At 44.6% G+C, this 25,478-nt stretch overlaps 2 protein-coding genes and 1 non-coding gene across 4 annotated transcripts in view; 2 read left to right on the top strand and 1 right to left on the bottom strand.

Moving 5' to 3' along the window:
• Window positions 1–25,478, bottom strand: part of LOC129829603 (protein FAM107B-like) — an 89,494-nt gene that overhangs the window by 16,558 nt on the left and 47,458 nt on the right. The gene's annotated exons all lie outside the window — the stretch shown is intronic.
• LOC129830485 (small Cajal body-specific RNA 2) lies at window positions 12,882–13,257 on the top strand. The gene has a single exon (XR_008755538.1). It is a non-coding gene; the product is annotated as a small Cajal body-specific RNA 2 (non-coding RNA).
• The window catches only part of LOC129829604 (mitogen-activated protein kinase 14A-like), a 31,564-nt gene continuing 30,526 nt past the window's right edge, over window positions 24,441–25,478 (top strand). The window contains exon 1 of one of the 2 annotated variants that reach the window (XM_055891394.1): window positions 24,441–24,864. In XM_055891394.1, the coding sequence (XP_055747369.1) occupies window positions 24,746–24,864 (119 nt within the window). In that variant the 5' untranslated portion in view covers window positions 24,441–24,745. The remainder of the gene's footprint in view (window positions 24,865–25,478) is intronic. The other variant, XM_055891391.1, reaches the window with a different exon arrangement.

Raw genomic sequence — 25,478 nt, 5'->3', positions numbered from 1 at the left:
AGGCGTGGTCTGGACATTTGGGGATCACAAAGACTTATAACCGGGTCCTTCGTCATTTTTTCTGGCCAGGTTTGAAGTCTGACGTGGTCCAATTTTGTAAAACATGTCACGTATGTCAACTCACTGGGAAAGTGAATCAAACAGTTCCTAGAGCACCGCTCTACCCGATTCCTGTGGTGGGGGAACCGTTTGAAAGAGTGATAGTTGATTGTGTAGGTCCGTTGCCGAAAACCAGGTCAGGTAACCAGTACCTACTAACAATAATGTGCAGTGCTACTCGATACCCAGAGGCTATTCCTCTCCGTACTATTACGGCTAAGACTGTGGTGAAGTCACTGGTGAAGTTCTTCTCTACCTTTGGACTCCCTAAAGTAATCCAAACTGATCAGGGATCCAACTTTATGTCCAAAATGTTTTCAAATGTGTTAAAGACATTGTGTATTTCCCATCAGGTCTCAAGTCCGTATCATCCAGAGAGTCAAGGGGCTCTCGAACGCTGGCATCAGACGCTGAAGGCAATGCTACGCAAGTATTGTATGGATACCAGTACCGATTGGGATGAGGGGGTGCCCTTTGTCCTATTTGCTATTAGGGAAACGATACAAGAGTCCTTAGGGTTCAGCCCTGCTGACCTTGTGTTTGGACATACCCCAAGGGGTCCGCTGAAAGTGTTGAAGGAGCATATCTTATCTCCTACACCCAGTAGCGCCCCTAAAAATGTGTTGGATTATGTCAGTAAGATGCGGGAGAGACTGCACGCCGCATGTGCGTTGGCCCAAAAGTCTCTTTCCTCTTCGCAAAAACGCATGAAGGTGCATTATGACAAAAAGGCTGTTGGCCGTTCTTTTGCGCCAGGGGATCAAGTTTTAGTTTTGTTGCCAATTCCTGGCTCATCTCTGTCAGCACGTTTTTCTGGACCATATCTGGTGGAAAAGAAACTCAGTGACACAAACTATGTGATAAAGACCCCAGATCGAAGGCGTTCTTCCCGTGTGTGTCATGTTAACATGCTAAAAGAATATTATGTACGTGACTCTCCAGACAGCTCCTCAAGTAAGCCGGTCCAGCCCGCCGTCTCCAGTGTGGCTGCGGTGGTGCTGAAGCCTGGCTGGGACCTAGAGGAGGATAAGGAGGATGGGTTGGAGTTAGGACTCAGCAAATGTGGTTGCTGACGCTCTATCACGGGTTTACTAACTGGGGAAGCGTTGGTTTTTGTTATTACAAACTGTATGTTTGCAATTTTTGTGGTGGGCGTGTTACGTTCCCCAGTTTCTGTGTTCTGTTTTGTATTTGAGTGTGTGTTTCAGGAGATGGCTTCCTGAAGTACTCCCCAACCAGCTGATTGGTCAACCCCAGGCTAAATGGTGATTGGAGCTGACCCCGCCCCCTCGTCAAGAAGCAGCTGACACTAATCACCATTGCCACCTGAAGATAAAAGCCAGTGTTCTGCCCCAAGAGATTGAGAGGAGAGAGAGGAGATGAGATTTGGAGTAGAGATTTGGAGATTGAGAGAGAAAAATTAGATTGTGATATAGTGTGGGTTGTGTATCAGAAAGTGTGGTATGTACTGTTGTTGTTGGTAGCAGTTTTTCTATGTCCTGTGTTTGAGTGTTTGTGAAATCATTAATAATTACTCTGTTTCATTTGTTCCCAGGGGGGAAGGAGAAGGCACTTTGGGAGTGCTTAGGCAAGAGGCCCGAGGGCATACATATACCCGTAGTATATTTACTGTCTAGGCACACTAGGTAAGACCTGGGCGGACCACCCCCTGTATTTTGGTTAGGGCACCAGGTGGTGCTAAGTTAGGTAAGTTAAGTGGGTAGGCAGATTAGATAGGAGAGGGGGAACTTTGATATTTACTTTCTTTGCTTTGGTTCCGTCCAGCCCCTTTTCCCCATATTACCGTGTAAGAAAATAAATTCTAGTAAACGGTAAATTCTGCTTTTGTGTCATCCTTACTCGCACCTACAGTCCATACCTCTTGCACTTCAGAGAGTTGAGTTGTAGCAGGGAGTTGCGTTCCCTCTTCTCAGAGGCGTGCGTAACATAATGGGGGCTCATCCGGGATTCCATTAAACCCACCGGACCCTGCTGCACTGAGCTCTCTGTTGTTAGTGATTGAGGTGTGATGGTAGGTTGTGAGTTTGGATGACTGGTTTAGTTTGTGTGTTCAGTAAATTGTTGTGTACAAGATGGCTGCCTCAGCCATCTCCAAGTTCATTGAAGCGCCCTCTATTGATTGTTTGGTGAGGTTTCGAAAAGTAGACCTTATAGCTATAGCTGACCATTATGGATTTGTTATCCCTGAGAAAGCCCTAAAGGCTGAGCTTTTGGTGCTAGTCAGGGAGGGTTTAGTGAGAGAAAGAATTCTCTCATTGCAAGGAGAGGAGACGGGTAGACCTTCTGATGCCAAGTCGGAGGACAGGGCGGAGGAAGGGGTTGCTCGTACCCCCTTTACATTGCCTCGATTCGATCCTTTATCTTCTGCTTCAGGTCGTTCAGACGGGACCGCTAGGCTAAAGGTGAGGCTGGCCCGGTTAGAAATGGAGCAAAAAGATAAAGAGAGACAAATGCATTTTGACCTTGAAATTAGGAAAATAGAAGCCGACAAGGAGGTGAGGATCCGACAACTGGAGATAGAAGCTGGCTCCAGTACGACTCCAAAAGCTGCTCAGCATCAAGCCCACTTTGATGTAAGTAAAAATATAGCTTTAGTCCCACCATTCCGAGAGTCGGAAGTTGATTCCTATTTCTCTGCGTTTGAGCGTGTGGCCGCTGCGCTACATTGGCCACTTGAGGTTTGGCCTCTCCTGTTACAATGTAAATTGTCTGGGAAAGCCCAGGAAGTAGTAGCTGCTCTCTCGCTGGAAGACAGTTTACACTACGAAACAGTTAAAACTACCGTGTTGCGGGCTTATGAGTTGGTGCCTGAAGCTTATAGACAGCGCTTCAGGAACCACAAGAAACCCTCTCACCGTACTTTTGTTGAGTTTGCTAGGGACAAAGAGTCTCTGTTTAATCGATGGTGTTCAGCCAGCAAAGCTAACACCTTTGCTGATATTCGGGAGTTGATGCTGTTGGAGGATTTTAAAAACAACCTCCCTGATAGACTTGTAGTTCATTTAAATGAACAGAAAGTGGTGACATTGGCCCAGGCAGCAGTGTTGGCAGATGAGTACGCTTTGACACACAAGACTGTCTTTGGTGCACCTCGTTTTGAAGGTAGACTGATTACGTCATCAGTGCCTCATTCAGGTCGTCCTTACTCGCACCTACAGTCCATACCTCTTGCACTTCAGAGAGTTGAGTTGTAGCAGGGAGTTGCGTTCCCTCTTCTCAGAGGCGTGCGTAACAGCACTGTGTCTCCGGTGCGTCTGCACAGCCCAGTGCATCCACCTTTGCCGGGCGAAGGTAACCATCCAGCCAGGACGGGTTGTGCAGACTCTACGCTCGAGACCTCCAGTGCGCCTCCACGGCCCAGTGTATCCGGTGCCTGCTCCAAGAACCAGGCCTCCAGTATGTCTTCCCAGCCTGGTGAGTCCTGTGCCTGCTCCCAGAACCAGACCTCCTGTATGTCTCCCCAGCTGGGTGAGTCCTGTGCCTGCTCCCAGAACCAGGCCTCCTGTATGTCTCCCCAGGCCTCCTGTATGTCTCTTCTTCCCACTCCAGTGATAATCCATGGCACGAAGCCTCCAGTGATGATCCATGGCACGAAGCCTCCAGTGATGATCCATGGCACGAAGCCTCCAGTGGTGATCCATAGCACAAAGCCTCCAGTGATGATCCATGGCACGAAGCCTCCAGTGATGATCCATGGCAAGAAGCCTCCATTGATGGTCCATGGCACGAAGCCTCCAGTGATGATTCATGGCACGAAGGCTCCAGTGATGGTCCATGGCCCGGAGCCTGCAATGAGGATCCATGGCACGAAGCCTCCAACATTGATCTGCGGTCCGGAGCCTGCAGCGACGGTCTCCAGTCCGGAGCCTCCAACGACGGTCTCCAGTCCGGAGCCTCCAGCGACGGTCTCCAGTCCGGAGCCTCCAGCGACGGTCCCCAGTCCGGAGCCTCCAGTGATAATCCATGGCACGAAGCCTCCAATGATGATCCATGGCAAGAAGCCTCCAGTGATGATTCATGGCACGAAGGCTCCAGTGATGGTCCATGGCCCGGAGCCTGCAATGAGGTTCCATGGCACGAAGCCTCCAGCATTGATCTGCGGTCCGGAGCCTCCAACGACGGTCTCCAGTCCGGAGCCTCCAGTGACGGTACCCAGTCCGGAGCCTCCAGCAACGGCCTCCAGTCTGGAGCCTCCAACGACGGTCTCCAGTCCGGAGCCTCCAACGACGGCCTCCAGTCAGGAGCCTCCAGCGACGACCTCCAGTCCGGAGCCGCCAGCGAGGGTCCCCAGTCTGGGGCCTGCAGCGAGGGTCCCCAGTCCGGGGCCTGCAGCGAAGATCCCTAGTCCGGGGCCTGCAGCGAGGGTCCCCAGCCCGGGGCCTGCAGCGAGGGTCCCCAGCCCGGGGCCTGCAGCGAGGGTCCCCAGCCCGGGGCCTGCAGCGAGGGTCCCCAGTCCGGGGCCTGCAGCGAGGGTCCCCAGTCCGGGGCCTGCAGCGAGGGTCCCCAGTCCGGGGCCTGCAGCGAGGGTCCCCAGTCCGGGGCCTGCAGCGAGGGTCCCCAGTCCGGGGCCTGCAGCGAGGGTCCCCAGTCTGGGGCCTGCAGCGAGGGTCCCCAGTCCGGGGCCTGCAGCGAGGGTCCCCAGTCCGGGGCCTGCAGCGAGGGTCCCCAGTCCGGGGCCTGCAGCGAGGGTCCCCAGTCCAGAGGCGCCACCAAAGTGCGGGGAGCCAGAGGTGTAGCGGGGTCTGCGTCTTGCACCGGAGCTGCCACCAAAGTAGATGCCAACCCGGACCCTCCCCTATAGAGTCAGGTTTTGCGGCCGGAGTCTGCACCTTTGGGGGGGGGGTGGGGGGGGGGGGGGTACTGTCACGCCCTGGCCATAGAGAGGCTTTTATTCTCTATTTTGGTTAGGCCAGGGTGTGACTAGGATGGGCATTCTAGTTTCTTTATTTCTATGTTTTCTGTTTCTAAGTTTTGGCCTGGTATGGTTCTCAATCAGGGACAGCTGTCTATCGTTGTCTCTGATTGGGAATCATACTTAGGCAGCCTGTTTTTCCACCTTAGTTGTGGGTAGTTGTCTGTGTTAGTGGCCTGTATAGCCCTAGTCAGCTTCACGTTCGTTTGGTTGTTTCTTATTTTTTGTTGGCGACATTCATAAATAAAAAGAAATGTACGCTTACCACGCTGCACCTTGGTCCATTCCATACGACGATCGTGACAGGTGACTAAAGTGACTATGCATAGATACATGGACACCTAAATTCATCTGGTGTGCTTTCTGGAATAAAAGCAAGCGTATAGCGTGGTAGAAAAGGGCAATAGATGATCAAATTTGTTTCATTCTCTATTTCTTCAAGGTCACAGTTTTTCCTCTTCCATTTCAATACAATACCTGTTTCAATACGCAGAGACAATATCCCTGATCTTACCGGTTTCAATACGCATAGACAATATCCCCGATCTTACCTGTTTCAATACGCAGAGACAATATCCCCGATCTTACCTGTTTCAATATGCAGAGGCAATATCCCTGATCTGACCTGTTTCAATACGCAGAGGCAATATCCCCGATCTTACCTGTTTCAAAACACAGACACAATATCCCCGATCTTACATGTGCAAATCTTTACCAGCTATTCTGTCTCACCTCACAGGGTTCCCAGCCCATGTCCCCAGTTATTGCAAGAATAGGTGCAAACTTGTGGACACCTAAAAAGTAACACGCTGCTCTGTTATGGGCATGTTCATTTTTATTAAGATACCTCTTAGCACCCCACACTCCTGTTGAATAGTCCAGAACAGGACACACGCATGTCTGACACAGTTCGGAATATGTAGCAAAACCAAGATGTTCCAGTGCTTTTGTTTTTCCTTTAACTTAATCAAGAGCTCTACTTCCTGAGTCGCCTATAGAGCAGATGTTCCGTACAGAAAGGTCATAAGTTCATAAATAAAAATAGCCAACTATTTATAATTGCTAGTCAACTCAAGAATATCATCACCGGGGCCTCCCGGGTGGCGCAGTGGTCTAGGGCACTGCATCGCAGCGCTAACTGCGCCACCAGAGTCTCTGGGTTCGCGCCGGGAGGTCCGTGGGGCGACGGTAGTTTCCTCCGACACATTGGTGCGGCTGGCTTCCGGGTTGGAGGCACGCTGTGTTAAGAAGCAGTACGGCTGGTTGGGTTGTGCTTCGGAGGACGCATGGCTTTCGACCTTAGTCTCTCCCGTGCCCATACGGGAGTTGTAACGATGAGACAAGGTAGTAATTACTAGCGATTGGATACCACGAAAATTGGGGAGAAAATGGGAAAAAAAATAAAAATAAAAAAATAAATAATATCATCACCAAAACAAAAAGTGAAAATCCCTTCTCTTAGTAAATCTCATACATATATTTAGAAGATGTCATGTGTAGGTGTAGCAAAATGCTTGTGTTCGTAGCTCCAAGGTTGCATTAGTACCTAACAATTCACAACAATACACAAATCTAAAAGTAAAAGAATGGAATTAATAAATATATAAATATTAGGACGAGCAATGTCGGAGTGGCATTGACTAAATACAGTAAAATAGAATACAGTATATACTGTACATATGAGATGAGTAAAGCAGTATGTAAACATTATTAAAGTGACTAGTGTTCCATTATTAAAGCGGCCAGTGATTCCATGTCTACGTATATAGGGCGGCAGCCTCTAAGGTGCAGGGTTGAGTAACCGGGTGGTAGGCTGCTAGCGATGGCTATTTAACAGTCTGATGGCCTTGAGATAGAAGCTGTTTTTCAGTCTCTCTGTCCCGGCTTTGATGCACCTGTACTGACCTCGCCTTCTGGATGACAGTGGGGTGAACAGGCCGTGGCTCAGGTGGTTGATGTCCTTGATGATCTTTTTAGCCTTCCTGTGACATCAGGTGCTGTAGGTGTCTTGGAGGGCAGGCAGGGTGCTCCCAGTGATGTGTTGAGCAGACCGTACCTCCCTCTGGAGAGCTCTGCGGTTGCGTGCAATGCGGTTGCCATACCAGGCGGTGATACACCCCGACCGGATGCTCTCAATTGCGCATCTGTAAATGTTTCTGAGGGTCTTAGGGTCCAAGCCGAATTTCTTCAGCCTTCTGAGGTTGAAGAGGGGCTGTTGCGCTGTCTTCACTACACTGTCTGTGTGGGTGGACCATTTCAGATCGCCAGTGATGTGTACGCAGAGGATCTTGAAACTTTCCACCTTCTCCACTGCGGTCCCATTGATGTGGATAGGGGCGTGCTCCCTCTGCTGTTTCCTGAAGTCCACGATCAGCTCCTTCATTTTGTTGACGTTGATGGAGAGGTTATTCTTCTGGCACCACTCCACCAGGGCCCGTCATTGTTGGTAATCAGGCCTACTACTGTTGTGTCCTCTGCAAACGTGATGATTGAGTTGGAGGTGTGCGTGGCCGCGCAGTCATGGCTGAACAGGGAGTACAGAAGGGGGCTCAGCACGCACCCTTGTGATGAGGATCAGCGAAGTGGAGGTGTTGTTTCCTACCTTAACCACCTGGAGGCGGCCCTTCAGGAAGTCCAGGACCCAGTTGCGGGGCGGGGTTCAGACCCAGGGCCCCGAGCTTAATGATGAGCTTGGAGGGTACTATGGTGTTGAATGCTGAGCTATAGTCAATGAACAGCATTCTGACGAAGGTATTCCTCTTGTTCAGTTGGGTTAGGGCAGTGTGCAGTGCGATGGCGATTGCATCATCTGTAGATCTTATCCAGTGTCCTGTGTGAATTTAAGTATGCTTTCTCTAATTCTCTCGTTCTCTCTTTCTTTCTCTCTCTCTGAGAACCTGAGCCCTAGGACCATACGTCAGGACTACCGGGCATGACGACTCCCTGCTGTCCCCAGTCCACCTGGCCTTGCTGCTATTCCAGTTTCAACTGTTCTGCCTGCGGTTACGGAACCCCTACCTGTCCCAGACCTGCTGTTTTCAACTCTTAATGATCGGCTATGAAAAGCCAACAGATTTATTCCTGATTATTATTTGACCATGCTTATCATTTATGAACATTTTGAAAATCTTGGCTCTCTCTAATTTTCTCCTTCTCTCTTTCTTTCTCTGGGAGGACCTGAGCCCTGGGACCATACGTCGGGACTGCCGGGCGTGGTGGCTCCTTGCTGTCCCCAGTCCGCCTGGCCTTGCTGCTGTTCCGGTTTCAGCTGTTCTGCCTGCGGTTATGGAACCGCCACCTGTCCCAGACCTGTTGTTTTTCAACTCTTAATGATCGGCTATGAAAAGCCAACTGAAAATTATCCATGATTATTATTTGACCATGCTTGTCACTTATGAACATTTTTGAACATCTTGGCATAGTTCTGTTATAATCTCCACCCGGCACAGCCAGAAGAGGACTGGCCACCCCTCATAGCCTGGTTCCTCTCTAGGTTTCTTCCTAGGTTTTGGCCTTTCTAGGGAGTTTTTCCTAGCCACCGTGCTTCTTCACCTGCATTCTAGCTGTTTGGGGTTTTAGGCTGGGTCTCTGTACAGCACTTCGAGATATTAGCTGATGTACGAAGGGCTATATAAAATAAACTTGATTGATATTGGGGCGGTAAGCAAATTGAAGTGGGTCTAGGGTGTCAGGTAAGGTAGAGTTGATATGATCCTTAACTAGCCTCTCAAAGCACTTCCTGATGACAGAAGTGAGTGCTACGGGGCGATAGTCATTTAGTCCAATTAGCTTTGCTGTCTTGGGAACAGGAACAATGGTGGACATCTTGAAGCATGTGGAGACAGCAGACTGGGATAGGGAGAGGTTGAATATGTCCGTAAACACTCCAGCCAGCTGGTCTGAGCATGCTCTGAGGACGCGGCTAGGGATGCCGTCTGGACCGGCAGCCTTGCGAGGGTTAACACGTTTAAATGTCTTACTCACGTTGGCCACGGAGAATGAGAGCCCACAGTCCTTGGGAGCGGGCCGCGTTGGGGGCACTGTGTTTTCCTCAACGCGGGCAAAGAAGGTGTTTAGCTTGTCTGGGAGCAAGACTTCGGTGTCCGCGACATGGCTGGTTTTCCCTTTGTAATCCGTGATTGTCTGGAGACACTGCCACATACGTCTGGTGTCTGAGCCGTTGAATTGCGACTCCACTTTGTCTCTGTACTGATGTTTAGCCTGTTTGATTGCCTTAGGGAAGGAATAACTACACTGTTTCCATTGGACCATATTCCAAGTCACCTTGCCATGGTTAAATGCGGTGGTTTTCTAAAATGTGTTATCTGTGTTTTTGTCTGGTTGATCATGAGTCTCCATCTTTTACCCTAATTGACTGCACATAACATGTTCTGTAGGTCATGTCCCGTTTCTTTCATCAAAATAACATCATCAGCATTTAAAATTATACTTAGCATTTCATCATCTTACTCCAATATGTAACTGTTTAATTTATTTTGCCAAATAATTTATAAACATAGCAAACAAAGTCAGTGATAAGGCATCTCCTTGTTTTACACCCAAAAGTGTGGAAAACCAATCTGTATGATATTCATTAAATCTAGGACTTGGTTTCCTCTATCGTAATCACTCCTCTTTCACCCCAGCTGCCAAATTAACCCTAATTCAGATGACCATCCTACCCATGCTAGATTACGGAGCCGTAATTTATAGATCGGCAGGTAAGGGTGCATCTCTGTATACTCGTCGCAAGACCCACTGGTTGATGTTTATTTATAAAACCCTCTTAGGCCTCATTCCCCCCTATCTGAGATACCTACTGAAGCCCTCATCCTCCACATACAACACCCGTTCTGCCAGTCAAATTCTGTTAAAGGTCCCCAAAGCACACACATTCCTGGGTCGCTCCTCTTTTCAGTTTGCTACTGGAACGAGCTGCAGAAAACACTTCAACTGGACCTTTTTATCTCCATCTCTTCATTCAAAGACTCAATCATGGATACGCTTACTGACAGTTGTGGTTGCTTTGCGTGATGCATTTTTGTCTCTACCTTCTTGCCCTTTGTGCTGTTGTCTGTGCTCAGTTGTGTGTACAATGCTTTGTGCTGCTGCCATGTTGTGTTGCTACCTTGTTGTTGTCATGTTGTGTTGCTACCATGCTGTGTTTTCATATGTTGCTGCCATGCTGTGTTGTTGTCTTAGGTATCTCTTTATGTAGTGCTGTGGTGTCTCTCTTGTCGTTATGTGTGTTTTGTCCTATACTTTTGTTTTATTTTTAATCCCAGCCCCCGTCCCCACAGGCAGCCTTTTGCCTTTTGGTAGGCCGTCATTGTAAATAAGAATTTGTTCTTAACTGGCTTGCCTAGATTAAATAAAGGTTCAATAAAAATGTATTAAGAACTAACACACACACAAGCAATTGGTACTTTGTAAAGAGACTGGATTGCGTGATAAGATTTCCCATCAACCATTGTCTTTAACATTTCAATAGTCTAACGTGGGTTTCTCTCATAGTCTCCTTTCAAAACAGATCTGTTAAGATCAGCTTGGTCCAGTTTAGCTCAGTGCAGAATACAAATGTAGGGATTAAGTAAATTAAAAAGAAAAATATTTCACAAAGAGATGCACCCTCATTGACCTCACTAAGAGATGCACCCTCATTTGACTTCACTAAGAGTTGCACCCTCATTTATTTCACTAAGAGATGCACCCTCATTGACCTCACTAAGAGACGCACCCTCATTGACCTCACTAAGAGATGCACCTTCATTGACCTCACTAAGAGATGCACCCTCATTGACTTCACTAAGAGTTGCACCCTCATTTATTTCACTAAGAGATGCACCCTCATTGACTTCACTAAGAGATGCACCTTCATTGACCTCCCTAAGAGATGCACCTTCATTGACCTCACTAAGAGATGCACCCTCATTGATTTCACTAAGAGATGCACCCTCATTGATTTCACTAAGTGATGCACCCTCATCGATCTCACTAAGAGATGGACCCTCATTTATTTCACTAAGAGACGCACCCTCATTGCACCAGATATGGACTAGAAGTGATCTTGCAACTGGTTTACGTTGCCCTTCTACTGTGATACATTAACCATAACATGTTTTTCCGGTCAAACAAATGTAAATAGAGTAGCAGCATGACTTTGCTTTGAGAATGCGACGCTTATTTCTGTATCGTTATAAAAGTGTTTAAGTACAGTTGCTTATTAGCTAGCAAGCTAACGTTAGCCACCAGCAAGTTTTCAGGTGTCGTTCGCCATCTCGCCAGCAGGTAATTTTGCTAGCTAATGTGAAGACGTGGCTCTGACTCAGTCAATAGCCATTCACTTCAAAAGCACAATAAAACCCTAAATTAACGCCACACTTGAACTATTCGTTCAACTTCAGCAAGTTGGTACACAAACGATCTACAAACAAATCTATGAAATTGTTACATCAGTTTGCTAATGCCTATCTCCGAGCAACGTATTCGTTCGATGGTGTACTGGTGTTCGGCTTGCTGTTCATCTGCACGTGTGTCTCGCATGAAGGGCTGGCTGAGATGAGAGGGGTCTCGTGTGGCTCAGTTGGTAGAGCATGGCGCTTGCAACGCCAGGGTTGTGGGTTCATTTCCCACGGGGGGACCAGGATGAATATGTATGAACTTTCCAATTTTTTAGTCGCTGTCTGCTAAATGACGTAAATGTATATGTCTGGGGGAGTGTTCTACAATGGTATTAGATGGGAATAAAACTGTGCCTCCTAGTTAACATGCCAGAGATTGATAATTAGTCAACAGGATTAAATCAGGCATCCCTAAAACATAGTAAAGGGTATTCTTATTAATGTGCTATTTAAAATGGAAAGTTTAACATGATTTCAATAAAAGTTCATGCACATCACTTGTGCATTTGTACACACACCTCCCACTTGCTTTTCTAATGAGTTTGAAATGTGATGTTTAAAACTTGATATACCCAGTGATTGTCTTTGTTCTTGTCTCAACAGCATCTGTGATTGGGACCAGACTTCACCTGACAGTGGCTCTATCCTGTGTGACCATGGCGTTCTATGTCTTTCTAAAGTGACCAACTAGGGGACTGGACTGTCTAGTCGGCACCTCATGGACATTAGCCTGGTCCCAGGTTTCTTTGACAATGGCAGCAATGGAATTTTCAAGACAGTACAAACACAAATAGATCTGTGACCAGGCTACATGGACACTGGCCATGAGCTTGGAACCAATGAACGATGGGGATACAAACTTTCCAAAAGTGGGCTTCTCTCTGTCAACATGCCACACTTTCTGAACTGAGATGTTATTTGAGTTAGAGCGGTGATGAAAAAAAGGTCAAGACACTGACTGACACAGAGATCAACAACATGAGAGAGTGCCCCTCTGTGTGCAGTCAGTGGCGAAAACCGGTTGGGTGATGTATCTCTTTCTGTGTATTCAAAAGGGGACTTTGGGAAATTTACTGTGAATCTAGTGCTTTTGGTGTTCAGGAGTTTGGACCAAGGAAGCTACACAGGACCAAAGTATAACATAGCCATTCATTTCACATAAATTTTTTTAAGTGTGATTTTCTATTATGTGGATGAAGGTAGAATAGAGGGTGGAAATGGAAAATAAAGTTTATAAAATATATTGAAGTAAAGTAATCAAGTTGAACCATTTATATGTTATTTATATGTTAAGAATGTTGTGTGATTAATTATAAAAAGGCACATGTAAGCCTCCTGCTCAATACAAGGCAACCACAGGTTACCACCTATGGCCACATGAGGGCACGCTATTATTTTACGTCAGCCTTTCCCCCCAGAAATGTCCCATGATTCCCTGCGCTCTATAAATTCACTAACTCGGAAACGAAGGCATTCTTGTTTTGTTTGAGTGGTGGCGTGTGTTTGTGTGAGCGAATGAATGCGAGAGAGTGTGATTGTTTTATGTCTGTAATGTTTTATGTCTTAGTCTAGCAACCAAAAAAAACTACACAGTGATCTTATTTGATCTGGTCGGGGTTTGGCCCTGCTCTGATTCGGAAATGATAGTACCCGACATGCGAGCCCCTGAGGCCATGAGCATGAAGCTTCCACTAACTTCAGGGCCTCCACAAGAAATTGTGGTCAGAAGTGATGACTCGATCAGATATACTAGTGCCGAGGAGATTTGTGGTTTTACCTCATTCTCCACACCGGCCAATGAGTATAACAGCGATTCTGATCTGCCATAAATTCGATAATTGTGCCCAGATGTAAGAAGCTGCCTCTATTTGGCTGGCTAGCTACTAAGCTAACGTTGGCTAACGAGGTAACTCCTTGTGGCCCATGCGAACAGCAAAGCTAACAAACAGCCAGGTAATGAGCCAATGACAATGGAAGTAAAGTAGTTTTGGAGAGAAGTGGGCACATTTGTAGTTTCATAAATATTCGGTTTGTGGTCCTGCTGCTGGTCACGTAAAAAGAAACCATGCTAGTTAAACACTTTCTGGGCAATGTGCATCCAGTCTAACATGTCATTTGACATGGCTTGTTTTTCTTGGGGGTGGCTAGTGGCTTCCGTCAATGTAGCTTAATTGTCTGCATAATTTTCATTCTCCCATGTATTTTTGTTGTGTGTATATACATTTCCTTTATCATTTTCTGCTAACGCTACCTCCCCTAATTGGAGTAAACTAATGAACAACAACACATAGTCTGTTACTTCCAGTTTATACACACTATATACATTTTACAGACACAATCTATTTTACAATAGTTATATTCTGTTTGTTTTTAGTCCTGTCCTTCCTCAACCTCTCCCATCTATTTCTGATGTCCGTCTAGTTTGATTTCTATCTGACGTATATTTTTAACTGCTTTTTCACAAAAGTTCTTTTTTTCCCAAAAAGTATTATATTATTGATCGATTGACTATGACTTTTCAGATCACCCAGTATTGCTATCTGCAGTGTTAGCTCCAGGTAAATGTTTCAATTCTTCAGCCATTCCTGGACCAGTGACCAAAAACAAGTTACATATGGACAGTACCAAAATAAATTGTCTAATGACTCTGTCACTTCGCAGCAAAATCTGCAGAGCTGGGAAGGTTGTATCCCCATATATGCAGTACCGTTCAAAAGCATTTCCTTGTTTTTCAAAGAAAAACAATTTTTTTTGTCCAAATAACATCCAATTGATCAAACACGGTGTAGACATTGTTTTTGTTGTAAATGACTATTGTAGCTGGAAAGGGCAGATTTTTTTAATGGAATATCTACATAGGCCTACAGAGGCCCATTATCAGCAACCTTCACTCCTGTGTTCCAATGGCACATTGTGTTAGCTAATCCAAGTTTATTATTTTAAAAGGCTAATTGATCATTAGAAAACCTTTTTGCAACTATGTTAACACAGCTGAAAACCGTAGTTCTGATTTAAGAAGCAATAAAACTGTCCTTTAGACTAGTTGAGTATCTGGAGCATCAGCATGTGTGGGTTCGATTACAGCCTCAAAATGGCCAGCAACAAAGTATTTTCTTCTGAAACTCATCCGGCTATTCTTGTTCTGAGAAATGAAGGCTATTCCATACAAGATATTGCCAAGAAACTGAAAATCTCATACAATGCTGTGTACTACTCCCTTCACAGAACAGTGCAAACTGGCTCTAACCAGAATAGAAAGAGTGGGAGGTCCGGTGCACAACCGAGCAAGAGGACAAATACATTAGTGTCTAGTTTGAGAAACAGACGCATCACAAGTCCTCAACTGGCAGCTTCATGAAATAGTACCCGCAAAACACCAGTCTCAACATCAACAGTGAAGAGGCGACTCCTGGATGCTGGCCTTCTAGGCAGAGTTCCTCTGTCCAGTGTCTGTGTTCTTTTGCCCATCTTAATCTTTTATTTTAATTGGCCAGTCTGAGATATGGCCTTTTCTTTGCAAATCTGCCTAGAAGGCCAGCATACATTTTTTTTAATGGATTGGATCTTTATAATTACCGCCTGGGTCCTGTTTCAGTAATGAAATCAGACCTTCTTGCTGAGTGTCTGTTAATCTACCATTTATATAGGAGTGGTTAAAATATGCTAATAACGGTCCTCTGAGTATATCAACAACAAGGTTTGGTATACCTCCACTGGTATGCCAACCAGCCCTGGAGATTTCCCAGACTTAAAGGCTTTAATTGCATCAAGCAGTTCCTGCTCTGTAACTTGGCCTTCACATAGCTAGTTTTCTTTTCACATACTTGTTTAGTAATGTCGTGAAAGCAACTTAAAAGATGTGCTGTCAAAATAGGGATTTTATTTAAAGATGTTTCTGTAGACTTGAATAAAGTAATAGTAATGATCTTGTGTAGGGGTTAGTTTACTGGACTTTGAGTGGGATGTCCACTGAGTATGTTGGTATTATTAAATGGAGTAGAATCCACAATAGTGCTTCCAGGACTATCTCCTTTTGGTAGAGGTGTTGTGAGGAATTTCTCTGGAGACTAAAGAAAGATGGGATCTTATCACACATTGTTCGGGAACATGCCCTGCCTAGGCCAGTAGTCCTGTGGATTGGAATTACTACCAACTGCCCTTTTCTTTGATAACTGGTGTCCCTCATACTTGGCCAAGCCCAGAGCTCTTACCATTAGGTCAGAACTAGGACCCTTACCATTAGGTCAGAACTACGACCCTTACCATTTTGTCAGAACTAGGACCCTTACCATTTTGTCAGAACTAGGACCCTTATCATTAGGTCAGAACTAGGACCCTTACCATTATGTCTGAACTAGGACCCTTACCATTAGGTCAGAACTAGGACCCTTACCATTATGTCAGACCTAGGACCCTTACCATTAGGTCAGACCTGGGACCCTTACCATTATGTCTGAACTAGGACCCTTATGTCAGAACTAGGACCCTTACCATTATGTCAGAACTAGGACCTTTACCCTTATGTCAGAACTAGGACCCTTACCATTATGTCTGAACTAGGACCCTTACCATTAGGTCAGAACTAGGACCCTTACCATTATGTCAGAACTAGGACCCTTACCATTATGTCAGAACTAGAACCCTTACCATTATGTCTGAACTAGGACCCTTACCATTATGTCTGAACTAGGACCCTTACCATTATGTCAGAACTAGGACCCTTACCATTATATCAGAACTAGAACCCTTACCATTATGTCTGAACTAGGACCCTTACCATTAGATCGGAACTATGACTGTTTGTTAATTGTCCCAGTAGTTATGGACACGGTCAGAAAGCTGTTCATATACCAGTCACAAAGTAGATGACCATAGATATTCCTTTCAGACTACTTGATTATGCTCATCCTCCCCTTGTCTGCCCATCAAAGTATTTGCTAATACACCCCATTAGTTATTATTTATTGAACAAGTCATCAGGACCGAGTTTGGGAAACCCTGATCTAGACAACAGCAGCACCACAGTTGAGAGTGTTTCCTCCAGTTTTATGCCCGTGTTTCGTGACTTTTGACCCCTAGCCTCCTGGTTTTGTCACCCATGGTTGTCAGTAGCAGTCTCCCTCTGGTATAAAGTTCTTACTTCTGAGGAAGTCTTGGTGGTGTTCATATGTTGATTTCAGATGGAAGTGTAGGTTGTCTTTAGGTGCCATGGATGGTATAGATGATCGTTAATTTATATGTCATTTTATGATGTAAATTATGCATGTTTTCAGTTTCTGTAAAATGTGCGTATGAATCAATCAAGTCAAAGTTTATATTGTGCTAGCTGCATTTAGCTAGTAGGCCTACTTTTCCCTCCCATGTTACCCTTTGTGTCAAGTTGATAATAGGCCTTGTAGAGCTTGAGTATTAGCCTACCTGCCGGTAATGGTACAGGACATTCCTTCTGATAATGACCAGAGTAGCCATGTCAATCAGATGACTCCACGGTTTGCCATTTTGAATTAGGTGAGTTGGTTTATCAAACGGCTCTTTCTATTCAGTTGTAAAGAAGAATGCATAGGCTAAGTGATAAAAGAACAGAAATCATTTCACGTTAGATCTACTTCATAAGGTTTTTAAATATTTGAGCCAACATATTGCTCAAATATCATCAGCGCTTTTGCTGTCGTTCTCATGTTTAGGAAAAGGAAAGGGATCTCTCGTTCGTGGCGTTATAACAGCTACAAATGTTATTACTATGTTGTGGATGAAGATAAATGTTCTTTTTTATTTTTATTTACCCCCTTTTCTCCCCAATTTTCATGGTATCCAATCGCTAGTAATTACTATCTTGTCTCATCGCTACAACTCCCGTCCGGGCTCGGGAGAGACGAAGGTCGAAAGCCATGCGTCCTCCGAAGCACAACCCAACCAAGCCACACTGCTTCTTAACACAGCGCGCCTCCAACCCGGAAGCCAGCCGCACCAATGTGTCGGAGGAAACACCGTGCACCTGGCCCTCTTGGTTAGCGCACTGCGCCCGGCCTGCCACAGGAGTCGCTGGAGCGCGATGAGACAAGGATATCCCTACCGGCCAAACCCTCCCTAACCCGGATGACGCTAGGCCAATTGTGCGTCGCCCCACGGACCTCCCGGTCGCGGCCGGCTGCGACAGAGCCTGGGCGCGAACCCAGAGACTCTGGTGGCACAGCTAGCTCTGCGATGCAGTGCCCTAGACCACTGCGCCACCCGGGAGGCCCAAAGATAAATGTTTTTGCCGCCAAATTGAGGCCCCTTGTGTTGGTCGCGCTCTAGAATGTTTACTAACTCACAATAGTAGCCCAAAAGCTGGTAGATGGCAATATTGAGTAGTTTCACCTTACCGTCCAAATGCACCATCCAGTCAGGCTGCATAGGCTTCGATTTCCTCCTTAACTTTATTTAATGGCGAAAAGGCAGAAAAAAAGGGGGAAATGTGCATACCTTCCTTATTAATAAAAAAAACATTACCAACACCATGCTATTGGCTAATACCAGATGCTGTGTGTTGCATTCAGTTTCAACCTGATTGTCCGAATGTGATACACAACATCCGTGATTAGCATTTAGCCAAAAGGGTCAGCAGCCAGATCTGAGCTGATAATCGGGCTGAGCTGAGGTCTCACAGCTAAAACAGACGTGTTCTCCAGAGAAGGCAGCATAGCTCCCCAGTGACTGTGGACCCTGGGCTAGAACTGCAGAGGGTTCTTCACAACTGGCAGGTTGGGGCTCCCCGACGGAGCCAGGGTGGACCTCACAGGCAGGGACTAGCAGAGGTTGTAGGGCAGAGGACTGAAGGGCCCAGAAGTCAGGGTCGAGCTCTGGCCTCAGGAGGCGTCACTGAAGGTCTCCGATGAGGACCAAGCGGAGGCTACCCCACAGAGTCAAAGAGGACCTTGCTGGCGAGGATGGGACCTCAGGGCGGAGGCTGAAGCGGCCCCCGTGGAGGAAGCCATGGTGGGCTCCCACTCAAGACCAGGTGGCGGCTCCCCAAAGGAGCTGGGCTGGTCTCTGTGCTGGGAACCGCAATGCATGGGCAGCCGGTGTCTGGAAGCCAGGGCTAAGTGGAGGACCCGTGGCTGAAGATGAACTTGGCTCCTCATCAGGAGCAGGTGGCCCCCCTAAATGGAACAGGGATGACTCCTAGTGTAAAGCCAAGTGGTGGCCCCTGGGCTGCAGCTGGTGGCAGAGATACTGGGACAGGGTCTGAAGATCCCTGGGCTGCAGCTGGTGGCAGAGATACTGGGACGGGCTGAGGATCCCTGGGCTGCAGCTGGTGGCAACCAGGGAGATGCTGGCTGATGAGCTGCATCAACGACGGTCTGTGGGCTAGTGGCTGCAACACGATGGCTCTCTGTTACAGGAGCTGGTGACCTGAAGACTGGGCCAGGTTGTACCTTCAGGGTCTACGATGACGGAAGCAGAATGGGCCCTTGTAGGTGGAGAAGGCTGCTTCTCATGCCACAACAAAACCTTTTCCCCCTCAGGAGACTGAAAAGATTTGGCATGGGCCCCCAGATCCTCAAAAGGTTCTACAGCTGCACCATCGAGAGCATCCTGACCGGTTGCATCACCGCCTGATATGGAAACTGTTCGGCATCTGACCGTAAGGCGCTACAGAGGGTAGTGCGAGCGGCCCAGTACATCACTGGGGCCAAGCTCCCTGCCATCCAGGACCTATATAATAGGCGGTGTCAGAGGAATGCCCATAAAATTGTCAGAGACTCCAGTCACCTGACTGTTTTCTCTGCTAACGCACGGCAAGCGGTACCAGAGCGCCAAGTCTAGGACCAAAAGGCTCAACAGCTTCTACCCCCAAGCCATTAGACTGCTGAACAGTTCATAAAAATTGCCACCGGACAATTTACATTAATTTACATTTCCCCCCTCATCAATCTACACACAATAGCCCATAATGACAAAGCAAAAACAGGTTGAGAAATCTTTTGCTAATTTATTTAAAAAAATGGAAATGTCAATTTACATAAGTAATCAGACCCTTTACTCAGTACTTTGTTGAAGCACCTTTGGCAGCGATTACAGCATCGAGTCTTCTTGGGCATGACGCTACAAGCTTGGCACACCTGTATTTGGGGAGTTTCTGCCATTCTTCTCTGCAGATCCTCTCAAGCTATGTCAGGTTGGATGGGAAGCATTGCTGCACATCTATTTTCAGGTCTCTCCAGAGATGTTCGATCGGGTTCAAGCCCGGGCTCTGGCTGGGCCACTCAAAGACATTCAGAGACTTGTCCCGAAACCACTCCTGCGTTGTCTTGGCTGTGTGCTTAGGATCGTTGTCCTGTTGGAAGGTGAACCTTCGCCCCATCTGAGGTCCTGAGTTTTCGCTTTGTCATTGTGGTATTGTGTGTAGACTGCTGAGGATTTTTTTCTTCATTTAATACATTTTAGAATAAGGCTGTAACGTAACAAAATGGGGTAAAAGTCAAGGGGTCTGAATACTTTCCGAAGGCACTGTACATGTGACCGTTAAATTTATAATCTGAAATCGTGTTGTTGAATCTCTGTTCATCAACAAATTGGGCCTTATAAAAATGCACACGGTCTCATTTCATTCTTACAGCTGATGAGATCGGGCACCTGTCAAGTGCAGCAATGCCTGCTAAAACAGCATTCTCTAATGCAAAAAATAATACTCTTTTAGTAAAATAGACAAAATGTTGCTGTCCATTCATTTAATTAAATTAAAACCCTATATTTATTTAATTATTTTCGGGGCCCTAGAGAGAAGCCTGTGCCTCATAGGCAGGCTAGATACTGTATCAGCAGTCGTGGAATAAGTTCAACTCTCCACCCCAAATGAGTATCATCTCCAGCGTGGAGCGGACCTGCAAGCTGTTTTTTTGTAGTCTACCTACTGCTCAACAATGATGATGCTTCACACAGTTTTCTTCACCTTCTTTGGCTCTTTTTTGTCCAAATTGATGCATCCATAGTGAGTGTTGCAAACGAGGACAGACAATTTCTACACGCTACGTGCATCAGCACTCGGCGGTCCCATTCTGTGAGCTTGTGTGGCCTACCACTTCGCGGCTGAGCCGTTGTTGCTCCTAGACATTTCCACTTCACAGTAACAGCACTTACAGTTGACCAGGACAGCTCTAGGAGGGCAGAAACTGACTTGTTGGAACGGTGGCATTCTATGACGGTGCCGCGTTGAAAGTCTCTGAGCTCTTCAGTAAAGCCATTCTTCTGCCAATGTTTGTCTATTGAGATTAAATGGCTGTGTGCTCGATTGTATACACCTGTCAGTAATGGGTGTGGCTGAAATAGACAAATCCACTCATTTGAAGGGGTGTGCACATACTTTTGTATAGAATGATGTATCATCATCATCAATCTGTATTTCCAAATAAAATACATATTTTAGTGTTAAAGATGTGTTACAGTAGTTTTGAAACTTAAAGGCAGAGATATAACCAGATGTACTAGTGGTGGTTATTGTTGTTCTGAGTACCAGTACTATCCCAACTTAATACTATATAACCTGTCTTTATCTACCATTACTATCCCAACTTAACACTATATGACCTCTATTTATCTACCAGTACTATCCCAACTTAATACTATATAACCTGTCTTTATCTACTATTACTATCCCAACTTAATACTATATAACCTGTCTTTATAAACCAGTACTATCCCAACTTAATACTATATGACCTCTATTTATCTACCAGTACTATCCTAACCTAATTCAATATAACCTGTCTTTATCTACCAGTACTATCCTAACTTAATTCAATATAACCTGTCTTTATAAACCAGTACTATCCCAACTTAATACTATATGACCTCTATTTATCTACCAGTACTATCCTAACCTAATTCAATATAACCTGTCTTTATAAACCAGTACTATCCTAACTTAATACTATATAACCTGTCTTTATTAACCAGTACTATCCCAACTTAATACTGTATAGCCTCTCTTTATTAACCAGTACTATCCTAACTTAATACTATATAACCTGTCTTTATAAACCAGTACTATCCCAACTTAATACTATATGACCTCTATTTATCTACCAGTACTATCCTAACCTAATTCAATATAACCTGTCTTTATAAACCAGTACTATCCTAACTTAATACTATATAACCTGTCTTTATAAACCAGTACTATCCCAACTTAATACTATATGACCTCTATTTATCTACCAGTACTATCCTAACCTAATTCAATATAACCTGTCTTTATAAACCAGTACTATCCCAACTTAATACTATATAACCTGTCTTTATTAACCAGTACTATCCCAACTTAATACTATATAACCTGTCTTTATAAACCAGTACTATCCCAACTTAATACTATATAACCTGTCTTTATAAACCAGTACTATCCCAACTTAATACTATATAACCTGTCTTTATAAACCAGTACTATCCTAACTTAATACTATATAACCTGTCTTTATTAACCAGTACTATCCTAACTTAATACTGTATAGCCTCTCTTTATCGACCCCAGCTGTTCTCTCCCAACCTGAATAAGTTCTGCTGTGTGACGTCTGGTAGTGTGAGACTACTACAGCATGTTAACTCTCTCAACCTGAAAAAGAGCAAAGTACCAATATTTGGAAAGGCACACACCTGTCTATATAAGGTCCCACAGTTGATAGTGCATGTCAGAGCAAAAACCAAGCCATGAAGTCATCATCAGGTTTAGAGATGGAAATTAGTTAGAGAAGGGATTCCCAAACTTGTTAATGTCGCAGCCCCGAAACTCCTCTGGTAGACCCCAGTTTGGGAATCCCTTCTCTAACTAGAAGAGCACCTGGAACCTCCTTCAACCTCTGGATGGAGGAACACATATGAGATGTATTTATTATTCAGTGTGTTGAAATTTTAAGAACGTTGCATATAGAAATGTATTAAATAGTGTTGACACGATTCCTGGACTCTATTCTACCTGACAGACAAGTCATATTTGTTCTACACAATACAAATCTATGGGAATATTCTGTAATGTTGCACCTGGTGAACAGTATGAATATTGCTCCCTTCACTGCTTTGCACCAGACAACAAGCATATATTCTAAACCAAACAATGGAATGGCCGGAACATGATCGATGTCTTTATAAGTTTACAGAGAGGTGAAGAGAGTAAACATTTTGTTCAGAAACACTTTCTGTTTAAACTCTCAACATCTCTGGGTTGTTGCAAGAACTATGTTAGAGATTAGTGGTGTAAAAAGTATTGTCATACTTGATTAAAAGTAAAGCTAATTTAATAGAAAAGGACTCAAGTAAACGTGAATGTCACCCAGTAATATACTACGTGTATAAAAGTATCTGGTTATAAATTATTTTATTTTATTTCACCTTTATTTAACCAGGTAGGCAAGTTGAGAACAAGTTCTCATTTGCAACTGCAACCTGGCCAAGATAAAGCAAAGCAGTTTGACACATACAACAACACAGAGTTACACATGGAATAAACAAACATACAATCAATAATACAGTAGAATACATATACTTAAGTACAGTTGTGGAAAAAGTTCTCAATTGTCATACTTAAGTAAAAGTAAATACTATACATCAAAATCCTTATATTACACAAATCAGATGGCATGATTTTTTATTTATTTTTTATGTACAGCCAGGGGCATATTCCAACAACACTCAGACATCACAAATGCAGTATTTGTGTTTAGTTAGTGCACCAGATCAGAGGCAGTAGGGATGACAACACACTGTCCTGCCTGAGCATTCAAAACGTAACAAGTACTTTTGGGTGTCAGGGAAAATGTTGGGATTAAAAAGTACAGATTTTCTTTAGGAATGTACATTTTACATGGACATTTTAGTAATTTAGCAGACACTTTTATCCAGAGCGACTTGCAGTTAGTGCAGTCATCTTAAGATAGTTAGGTGGGACAACCACACATCACAAGCATAGTTAGTACACTTTTCATCAAGCAGCTGTCAGCAATATCTGAGCTAGAACGGGAAGTCAAGTGCAAGTGTTGGTTCAGGATTTTTTTTTGTGGGGGGGGATTCAAGGGGAATTAAAGGGGAATTATTTAAAGAGGCAGGGTTTCAGGTGCTTTCAGAAGATGGGCAGGGACTCTCTCTTGTATGGGTGGGAGGACAGCTCCTGCTCAAAATGTTGTAATTACACATTTTAGTCATTTAGCAGACACTCTTATCCAGAGTGACAGTAGTGAGTGCATACATTTTCATACTGATCCCCCTTGGGAATTGAACCTACAATCCCAAAGTTGCAAGCACCATGCTCTACCAACTGAGCCACACAGGACCAATGTAGTAAAGTAAAAGTTTAAAAATATATAAATAGTAAAGTACAGATATCCAGTAAAACCTCAAAGTAGTTTTACTTAGTTACTTTACACCTCCGTTAGAGATAATGGGAATATGTTTTTTACCTCAAGTTTTTATGTATTTGATCATATCAAAACAAATTCATGTTTCTAGGCATTGGGAGAATGCTTTTTTCACCAAATTGTGTTGGTGTTTAGAAGCGAACATGGACCGATTTGATGCTCTCCCAATAGTAATATAGTTTGCAGCCATGTAAAAACCCCAATGGGTGATTTCCCACAATATTTTCGGTATATTTTCACGAAACATGTGAACCTGTGTTTTTGGTGTAATTATTTAATAACGTGTTTTTTCCGTTTTTTTCATTATTATCAGCCATTATGGGTCTGCCTTATATAAAAACATTTCCAACTGATGCCTGTTTCCCAAAATATTTTGTGAAAAACATGACTTTGTTCTTATTTCTACTCATACTGAGGTATAGTTTTATTTAATTTGGAAATGGGGCCATTTACTAAATGTTTGATACGTGCTTTTATTGACTCTTGAAATCATTTTTATTTACATTAAAATCACTGTTTGTTTAAGCTTTTAAATCAATTTATTAAAATGGTTCTGTGAAAAAATATCTGGCATATCTGGTTTGTCCTTTGAGTTGCTCGAGGTTTGGAGTTTATCTCGCGACATTTTGTTGTTGCAGCATAGGAAAACGGGCGCGCTGGGTAGATGACATTGTGAAATCCCGGGAGCTTAAGTGCAAATGGAGTAGTTAGAAAATCTTTCTCAACAAACTCTTTCCGTCCTAAAACATGCAGAATTTCAAGAATTTTGCACCTCGCTCACAACGAACTAGCTAGCTAGAGGTTACAGCATTTTCTTAAACTAGTTAGCGAACTTACTTTAGTTGCACGAGTCTAGCTGCTGCCAGCTTTGACCAAGAAAAAGGAGAAGTCACAACTTGAAGTTTGAGGGTTGTTCTGCAGGAATGTCGCAGAAAGAACGACCTACGTTTTATCGGCAGGAGGTGACCAAGACGATTTGGGAGGTACCAGAACGCTACCAGACCCTGTCTCCAGTCGGTTCCGGGGCCTACGGATCAGTTTGGTAAATCACGTTTTTTTGTCCTATTATGTCTACGTAGAGCTAACCAATGTAGCCATTATTTTCTATAAGGTCTGCAGAGATAGACGCTAAAGTTAGCTTTCCCAGTTAGTGTATTCAGAATAGACCGATGCCCGGCCGTAAGGCCCTCTCGATTCTCCAACTGTGCCAGCGAGAGCGAACCCTTCGTGCCTGAACCAGTCTGTCCTCGCACAGTCGAATAACATTAACTAGACTCAACATTTGAGAGAATGTTGCCATGTGAAATGCTGCGATGTCCCAGCTACAAAGTTGGCTAGAGTACGTGCACGATTTAAATGTAGCCAGGCACTTTTATAGCTTATCCGAATAGCAACATTACATTTAAACGTATTAAAGCTATGGAAATATTATGCAAATTGATAGCCACAAAGAGAGTTGCAAAGTACTCCGTTTGGTCGTATCGGTTATTGGTTTCGTGTACTTTCTGTTATGTTATTTAATACTTTATCCAGCGGATTGGGAAACGGATGCATTTTCAACCCAAAGTTGGCAGTTCTTTAGTGGAACTGCCGCAACAAGTAGCTAATTACATCTGTTGTTAAACCTCCTCAGAGTGATGCCATGATGATGTTATG

The sequence above is a fragment of the Salvelinus fontinalis genome, chromosome 31 (genome assembly GCF_029448725.1).
Source record: "Salvelinus fontinalis isolate EN_2023a chromosome 31, ASM2944872v1, whole genome shotgun sequence".
NCBI lineage: Eukaryota > Metazoa > Chordata > Actinopteri > Salmoniformes > Salmonidae > Salvelinus > Salvelinus fontinalis.
This window is presented reverse-complemented; position numbering and strand designations above follow the sequence as displayed.